Genomic DNA, 10,000 nt, shown 5'->3' with positions numbered 1-10,000 from the left:
ATTGTTTATACATATTTGTGTGTGTGTGTACGTGTGTGTGTGTGTGTGTGTGTGTGTGTGTATGTGTGTGCATGTGTTTGTGCGTGCTTGTGTGTGAGTGTGCCTGTGTGTGTGTGTGTGTGTGTGTGTGCGGGTTTGTGTGTGCCTGTGTGCGTGTGTGAGCGTGCGCATCCTAATCACACATCAATAGGACTCATAACTTATTTTCAGCAGTGCCAGAGTGCAGTGAGTTCTAAAGCTCCCTCACCTCAGAACACACTTCTAACGACCTTTACAACTTCCTGTCAGATTTGTATTTTTCCCACCAAAAAGATTCCCTGTGAACCCATTAAAATTCTGTTTCATTACACCTCATACATAATTATAGCTCCTTGGCTTTCTAGTGCCTGGTTAGAAGTTTGGAGTGGTGAAGTCGTAAAAGCTTGCTGCCGCAAATGGGGTGAAACATCATAAGTAAAATGTGTGTTGCTTTTGAAGTGATAAACAGCTGAAGGGAAGAAGAGGATAGTACAAATTACAGGGGGGCAAAAGGCCAAAACGCAAAACATAAAAGACAAGTACTCAGTTTAACTGATAGCGCTTGGCAGACCTAATAAAACTCACTCAACAAACACACCCGCTAAATACATCGAACACCTAGGGATGAACAGCCCGCCCAGATATTCTCTGTGTATCTGCGTACGTATTTGCAGACATATTCATTCTGAGCGTTTTTAATGAAGAAATGTATCAGCTTAGAATGTAGCAACGCTGGTAAATACACACACACATTGAGCCAATTGCACGCACACACACACACACACACACACACACACACACACACACACACACACACACACACACACACACACACAGTGAGTTGGTGTGGTTGGTTACCTGAAGGAACCCGCTGGGGTCGTTCTCCTTGATGACCTCTAGGCAGAACTCCATCATGCCGGTGGTCTGGCGGAGTTTCATGGTGCAGTGGGTGATCTGGTCACGTACCACCTGCCAGGAGAAGGGCGGAGAGAGTTGGTGGTGTTATGAACTTTAATTTCACTATTTACTATTTAGCTTTTTATCGAGATCCAAAGCGACTCATTGAATGCCGAGAGACTTGTTATTAAGGAGCTGGTGTTAGGGGTTAGACTCAAAGTGGTCTGCAGGTAGGTCACAGGTGTTGGGGAGTGAACCCAGAACCTTTCCAATACCCAAGCCACTGCCCTATCCTAATAGAAAAAACACTGTATTCTATCTTCTGTTTTACCTAGGATGGGTCTCAATGTTTCTGCCTTACAATACAAAAAGAAACGCACCATTGTTTAAATCTGTCAATCAGCCAATACATGTAGGTATGAGGTATGAATAAGAATACCTTTGAATTTAATCTTTCATTGGTTTTATTTGTTCTTAGTGTTTTGCATTGACATGCATAGACGTTGGTGTGAGGAAAGAGTATTCATTCATCTCTGTTGAGGCTGATCCTTTTGGATTCTATCAGGTGCAGTGTGAAGTGTAAAAATCAATAGTGTGTGTGTGTTGTGTGTGTGTGTGTGTGTGTGTGTGTGTGTGTGTGTGTGTGTGTGTGTGTGTGTGTGTGTGTGTGTGTGTGAGATTGGGAGGGCAGTGTGAGGGCAAGCGCTCTATATCTGTGCATTGTTGGCGCCTGAGCGTACAAAGCAAAAGACTGAAACAAATTAGGATGGCCGAGTGAGCCCGCTCGCTCTCTCTCTCTCTCTCTCTCTCTCTCTCTCTCTCTCTCTCTCTCTCTCTCCTTTGCTCTCTCTCCATCTCTCTATTAACTTTCTTTCTCTTTTTCTTCCTTCCTCTTTGTATTAACGGGAGACACACAAACACACACACACGCGCGCACGCACACACACACACACACACACAAACACACGCACACAAGCACACACACACACACACACACACACACACACACAGACACACACATACGCATACGCGTACATACACAGACACACGTACACTCACATACACACACACACACAAACACACGCACACAAGCACACACACACACACACAGACACACACATACGCATACGCGTACATACACAGACACACGTACACTCACATGCACGAACACAAACACACACACATTCACATACACTCACACTTCATGCTTCTGAACTGCATGCATGGTAAATGAGATTAGCATGGCTGTCAGCGCTAGCCGTCTGATGCTAATTGAAAGTCATTGAAGTGCTGCCATCTTATTAGTATTTGTTTATCGTACGTCACTACCTGCGTTCTACACACCCCATACACAGTCATATCTGTATCTGCTGAGTATTTATTGATACAGATAGGTTGTACGTACCCGTACTGTGTGTACATCATGATGGTTGTTGAGTTTCATTGTTTTGTCAATGATTCTGTTAGCAAATGAGCTTCAGATCAGCAGATCTAGTTGTAGAGGGGACCTTCAGCATTTTATTCCCTTATTTCCTTGTTTGGTGTGGCTCCATGGTGTGAAAAGGCAATTTTTTGTGACCCTGTATTGTTATATCCAAGGGCCTGCCTTGCAAGTTACCCATCTTGTAAACTTTGTTTTGTTTAACAACCGTCTAGCTAGTGTGATAAAGCAGTTTGATGTTAAGTTAGCAGCAAAGGCAGCTCAGCTCTTTTTCTCTGTCCCTGGATGAAGCTAGTCCAATCTGAATAGGCCTTTAGATTAAGGGGACCAGAATTCTGAAACGAAAAACGGGGACATTTGTGGTTTGGCAGTCCAAATATCAACGAAATATACAATGTTATTATTATTTCTGGGGAAAGAAAAGGGGGACTTTTTTATATTTTGCCTGTCCTTATCATGGTAAATGTAGTACTGTAGTAAATTATTGGGTAGTAGTCTACATGCCCTGTGGTTTACTAGGATGTGTTTTAAGCTTAAAAATATTCCATAGTCGCTAGTTACTCTAATACAGAATTGTTCTATATCGTATTGATAGTCTTTTTATTTTATAATCAACAATGCCTGTATATGGAATAAAGTTGATAGATAGACCCCTGCTTAGCGAGGTCAAGTCACAGCCTATCAGATACACCTGAGACTAATTACCAACCTTCCCAAAATACATATTCATGAGCAAGCTAGAATCTTTGCCATCTTTTTATCCGTTTTTGAAAAACAGGGACATTACCGGTGGCAGCTCCAGCCGGGAACAGGCCACCAGGAATGGGGACTGTTCGGGGAAAACAGGTTTGTTCACCCTATTTGAGATGCAATAGTGCTTAAACAGTCCAGTGGGGTGTCCATTATGTGACTATTACACACTATTATATTGTATGTCCGCTGACACCTACTGGATAATAGAAAGACAAAGACAAATGGTTCATTTTGGAATGATTAACGACAGAAGATTGTGGGTGTGAATCACACACGCCCGGTAAGTGCACGCACACAAACACACACTAACAATCAAACAAAGCACCTGCATAAAGGGCCTATACAGGCAAAGATCTAAAAATGTCAATGCATACACACACACACACACACACACACACACACACACACACAGACAGACACACACACATGTGTACACACAGACACATAAAAAACACACACACGCACACACACACACACGCACGCACACACACACACACACACACACACACACACACACACACACACACACACACACACACACACACACACACACAGACACACTTTCTTACCATCAGAAAGCAATAATTCTGTATCTGACAGTTGATGGATTAGGACTATAAGACCTGATTGTAGTTTATCATATTTGTGTGTGTGTGTGTGTGTGTGTGTGTGCATGTGTGCGTGTGTGTGTGTGTGTGTGTGTGTGTGTGTGTGTGTATGTGTGTGTGTGTGTGTGTGTGTGTGTGTGTGTGTGTGTAACCAGAATGTAAAAAGAATAAAGAAACTGACAGTGAGGCCCCATACATAGATACAATTTGATGCTATTTTTTATGTTGTCAGTGCATAGTATTTAAATCGTACAGCAATTACGATTTGGAGGATGGCACTTATATAAATAGTTGTGAGACATAGCGGTAACCTGAATCTATGATGTCGACTAACTAAATATGTCGTTGTAGGTGAATTTCATCATTCACAATTTGTTGTTTTTGTTTTTACTGTGGATTTGTGACCAGATTATAAATAAAAGTGGCTTATCATTCATAATTTCATCTCATGGAAAGCACATTGCTGCAGTGTTATAAGGGTCTGCTGTCAGAATTCTTGGAAAACGAAAAGGTGTTCTGTAGCGTCGCCATGACTACGGTTTACGTCACATAGTCTGTGATCCGTGAGTGGGCTAATTTGAATGTGCTCAGGTAAAACAAAATAAATTACTACATGAAAATAGCTTTTGAAATGATTCTCCTTAAGTTAAGGGGCGCGCTTCAAGAAGTTCGCATTCAGGAGCAAATGTTTATCATGAAATCAATTCATGTACAACAGTTAATTTTCAGAGGACCAGTTATTCGAGTAATGGCTTCTACACCACCGATTTTTCATCCTCATTAAAGGCTTGGCTAGGTGCGACTGCAATAAAGGGATTTTTATTACCTAATGATCCATTGTGTGGATAAAAAATGTGGTGTGTGTGATGTGGTGTACTATGATGAGAATATATTAAGTCATTTTGGCAGATTTGGTTATCCAAAGCCAAGTACAGAGTACTTTCTTCAATTAATTCTCTCTTAGATTAATGGGCAGGAATGTCCTGCAGACATCTGACTCAAGGATTTCTACACAGGACAGTTTAACTGTGGTCATCGGAGGGGGGAGGGGGTCAAACACCCTTACCACTGACCAGACGATCCTGTAAATCATACATACATGCGTCTTTATCCTCCATTTCTAAAATGTTCTTCTTTATTTTCTAATCCGATGTCAATGCTGTACATTGAAGTCTGCACACAGCGTCTTCAGAGCTGGCTGTTTCAAGGCAGATGGAAACGCTATATTATTCTGCATTAATCCCTGGTCCTCCACCGTCCTATCAGTGCACATCAGCGGCGGCGGCAGACAAGGGAGGCTTACTTTTTTGACACGTCATGTTCCTAATCTCCTTCTTCTGAAGCTAGGTCACCACAACAATGCAGAGGGGGGAACTGGAGGGAGGGCGGCTCAGCGTGCATCGGATCACACTTTAGCAACGCGGTTGTTATTTTAAGATGCATGAAATGGCCTCGGATCGGTCACATTCTGCGATAAGGCGACGGGGGATACGATCGGAACTGATGCAGCATGCATTTCGCTCATCCGATGATCCGGTCATCCCGACATGACAACACCACTTCAGGAGGATCTAAGTATCGGACATGCACCTTCGCCCTGCCAAATCGGCCCCTTAACTAACCTTTATTAACCTTTTTAATCAATTTAACCCGATCATCAACTGCCAGTAATATGTCCATGGTCTGTTTGTATATACAGAATGTTTTAAACCATTCCTTTCAAATGATCACAGATATCTATAGCTTATAGATCATCCATCTCCCATGGTCTCATATGAGCATACCCTAAGTGGGCTCTTGAACCCACATGTTGAGAACCACTGGAGTAGGCTCACTTGGATCAAAATTCAAAGAGGTGAAAGACCCTTTGCCATCGCTAAAGCTCACTCGATGTAATGCCCACCAGTCAAATCGTCACTATAGTCAGGGATTGACCCAGAGAGAAGGAGGGCTTCATACAGGCCTGAATAGTTTTAAGGGGAGAAAAGATGTTGAGTTGATGATCATTATTTACTGACAGATGTGATGAAGGAGAAGGTACTAAATGTAACTTGCACCAAAAACACCCACTGTTCATGGGTCTAGAGTTTGGGAGGATTTCTGTAAAACCCTATTGACAAAAAATACCGTTATGTTAAATTCTATTCCTGCCGGTGCCTTCGTCACGGCTTATAAACATTGCTTGCGTTACGATACGTTGCAGGTATCCAAGACAATGGAACAGAAAAAGTGACCAAAAAATACCACATTCTCGACCCCTTTACATAGTTGAGTGAAACAATACAAGTTTGAACACATTGATTAGTTTAATTTCACCTAACCTTCCTATTCAATCTTCATTTGTAATCGTATTTAATCATGTCTGTCGAACCAGCACTTTCTCAACCCCTACTGGCCAAGCCTGCAGAGGTTGGGATTTTGAGTTGTTTGAGGACGTAGCGATGAAGGTACGTGGTGTGGCGCTGTGCAGCCCTGTGAGACTGTAATTGTGATCAAGATCTGAGTTGACAGTCCTCCCCAACCACACCACCCTTCAACTCCCTCAGCTTGCTTGTTGGCCAAGGAATGACAGACAGAAACACAGGCACCCACGCACAGACATTCACACAGAAACCCTCTCCCACACACACACAAACTTTCTCTATCTCTCTCTCTCTCTCTCTCTCGCTCTCTCTCTCTCTCTCTCTCACACACACACACACACACACTCCCTCTGTCGTACACACTCTCAGCACTCTCCATCCTCTTCCTGACAACAGCTGTCGAACCGACTCTCTCCTCCCTCCCTCTCTCCTCCAGCCCCTGCCTGCCAGACGGCCTGTCAGCTGGCTGGGCATGTTGAGGCTTGGGCTGGAGTCCATGTGACCAACAGAGACTCAGGAAGGCATCCTCTGGGGGAAGTGTGTGTGTTTGGGGGGGGGGGGGGGGGGGGGGGGATTTGTAAATTGCAAAGGGAAAAGAGACGGACATCTGGCAGAACGAGAGGAGAGAGAAAATAATTTCAATAGAAGGAAGACTGTGTGAAGAAGAGAAATGGGACTAACTTATGTCAAGAGCAGAGAGAGAGAGAGAGACAGAGAGAGAGAGAGAGAGAGAGACAGAGAGAGAGAGAGAGAGAGAGCGAGAGAGAGAGAGAGAGAGAGAGGGGGGGGGGAGAGAGAGACAGAGAGAGAGAGAGGGAGAGAGAGACAGAGAGACAGAGAGAGAGAGACAGAGAGAGTTGGAAAGACAGATAGAGAAAGACAAAGACAGAGAATGAAAGACAGAGAGACAAAGAGAAAAAAATGGTAGGGGCAGAGCGCAATAAGTTTTGTTTGGAAAATAAAGAAAGTAAACATGACCTGAATGAAAGATATACAGGCTTGAAAGATAGATCTAGACAGGAATTGGCATTTAGCCACACACACACACACACACACACACACACACACACACACACACACACACACACACACACACACACACCTTTTGCTTGTACTCCTTCTCCTTGGTGACCTTGGTGAGCAGCTTGGCCTTCTGCCTGGTCAGCGCCTCGATCAGCGAGTCACACTGGGCCACCAGACACGCCTCAAACTCCACGCCGCTCTCCTGCACGCACAAACACACACAGACACACACACTGTTGAATTATCTGTTGAAAAATGTAGTTAAAAATCAACAATCTCAGATAAAGGGAGAACAGGGTTAATTTGAAGAACCGAGCGATGGTAGCCGACACATTTCTGATACAGAGTCTTAAAATAGATATGGCTGGATGATGGATCTCTATCCATACTGTTGATAGAGCAATTGCTGTTACCTCCGTGTGGGAGTAGGAAAATGACGTTCGATTGTGCATTTTTGTACCATTAAAAACAGGCACACATCCATGGCAAATGCCGGTTGTTTCTTTCTGATCTTGGAATAGCTCTTTTCAAACTTGGATTCAGCTTTATTGGGTTTAATATGATCACATGAACATACTGGCTTTTGATGGAGGTTCACTTCAATTTAGTGCAATTCTACTTGTTTGCACAACAATTCAATTAGTAACCCGCGAAAAACGCCTGCAAAGATCAGGTCGGACATTGTGATGAGTTGAGATGAAACTGTTTTGTGTATTATTTGGTCGATAATGTTTTCCTCTGTACCATTGCCAAAATGGCAAGACAGCAAAAACTGATTCTACTGAATGGTAATAAATAATACATAGACAATACCAGATTAAATAAACAATGCTTTTATGGTAACAGCGATGGATTGTATCCAAAATATCGAAGGAGTTTAGAAAGGATCTGAGTGCTTCTGGAAAAAGCCGGCCTCAGCTCACGCTACATTACCAGTACACACTCTAAGCCCTGGCTCAAAACCACTAAGGGGATGGGATGGCCAGTGTCAGCAACCCAGCAAAGGTCCACTAGAGCTGGGGAGAGGTGGTGGTGGTCGTGGTGGATCTCAGATGTAAGCTCCCGAAGCCAGGAGATGTGCTTTCCCTACTAAGGGACATCGTTTTAAGACCAGTAAGAGGATGAACTGGTGGAGATCAAATAGAGAGCGATTCTATCGCTCTCTATTTCTTCTTTCGTTGTCTCTCAAATACTTTACAATTCTCTTATCCTTTTTTCACACATCTCTCTCTGTCTGATCTCCCCCTCTTTCTCTCTGCACAGTTCCTCATGCAAACCCAGCAATTAGTCCTTGGTTTTACAGCGTTTCTTTTGCCTTGAAACAATCCTCTTCATCTGGCAATAGGAATACTTAATGCGTAGAAGTAAAAGCTACATGGATGATAGGATATGACAGCGAGGATAGTGTACACGTACATTTGTGTGTATGTGTGTGTATGTGTGTGTGGTTTTGTGTGTGTGTGTGTGTGTGTGTGTGTGTGTCTGTGTGTGTGTGTGTGCGTGCGTGGCCTGTTCCTGATTCCAGCACTACTGATGACCCACCACTTGTCTACCCTTAGTTGGTGCCTGAAGCGCACACTCTCTATCTCTCTCTCACACACACACACACGCTCGCACACTCACCCACACAAACACACACCCACTCAGTCATACACCACTGGGTTAACAAGCAAAGCTTTGAGTTGGCGACAAACTAAAAATAGTAGCAGCAGTAATTCGGTGTTGCGCCGAATGGAGCTCAACACAACTGACAAGACGGAAACGATTAAGACCGACATCATCATCAGCAGCAGCAGCAGAAGCAGAACACTAACCCCCAGATTAAGATTAAGCAAAACGTACACAGTTGTGTGAGCTATCCATTACCTGTATCTGCTGCAGCATGTTCTTCAGTTGAACCAGGAACTCCTTAGCATCCTTGGCCTTGTCAGAGACGCCGTTCAGAGCCTGGGAGAGCTGGCACTGCAGGGAGAAGGCAGGGGAGACATTGGCATGATTACATTATTCTGTGTATGACATTACACTATAGAGCTCAGAGCAGAGCAGTGGCACGTTTTCAATGAAGTGCAGGCCTGTACATACACCTGCAAGCATAGTGACATAAGCACATACATAGGCTCGCACACACACACAGAGACATACATATGCACGTATGTACACCGTCACACACACACACACACACACACACACACACACACACACACACACACACACACACACACACACACACAAACACACACACACACACACACACACACACACACACACACACACACTCAGAGGCATGTGTATAAGCTAATGTCCGTAAACCCATACACACAATATCACACTCACATCTATGCTCACACTCAAATTGGTTTCACTACCAAGTTGATTACATGTGCAGTTTCTATTTTCACTTGGACAAATTATCCAGAGCCGTAATTCCAAGCAGAAGGAAAACTTGTTTCAATATGACACCTTACTTCAGGCAAGACCAAGCACATAATCAAATGAGAGCACTAGCACCTGGCATTGTACCAGGGACTTGCAGTGCAAGAGAAAGTGTGACATAAGTTTGCTGCAACCCTTTGCCTATTTTCTTCTGTGGCTGCCTTGTTAAGAAACATGCAATCTGGATGTGACTTTCTTCAAGTTTCTTGTATGTCGGCAACCACTCACACACACACAGAATGGTGCCAAAAACCAACCCACACCATTGTTCATGGCAGGGTTCTGTGAAGGTCACACACTCATAGATGATTTGATAGTGTTATGACCCGCTGATCAGCTCAGACTAATGAGAGAGAGCATGATCAGAACAAAACCAAAGAAAAAGAGACATTTGTTAATGGCTAAAGTTTAACCAGCAGACTATGGGCTAGAAAACTGACTGAATCAGGGCGACAAAGAAAAAG

General features: G+C 43.7%; 1 protein-coding gene across 1 annotated transcript in view; it reads right to left on the bottom strand.

The window, feature by feature from the left end:
* The window catches only part of trim67 (tripartite motif containing 67), a gene marked incomplete at both ends in the record, with an annotated part of 33,063 nt that overhangs the window by 13,016 nt on the left and 10,047 nt on the right, over window positions 1-10,000 (bottom strand). The window contains 3 exons of the mRNA XM_079754102.1: window positions 877-987; window positions 7,183-7,305; window positions 8,970-9,065. Of these exons, the coding sequence (XP_079610228.1) occupies window positions 877-987; window positions 7,183-7,305; window positions 8,970-9,065 (330 nt within the window). The remainder of the gene's footprint in view (window positions 1-876; window positions 988-7,182; window positions 7,306-8,969; window positions 9,066-10,000) is intronic.

This window comes from Pollachius pollachius (assembly GCF_949987615.1).
Source record: "Pollachius pollachius genome assembly, chromosome: 16".
Lineage (NCBI taxonomy): Eukaryota > Metazoa > Chordata > Actinopteri > Gadiformes > Gadidae > Pollachius > Pollachius pollachius.
Note: the sequence above shows the minus strand (reverse complement) of the source record. Positions and strands in the feature narration are given on the sequence as shown.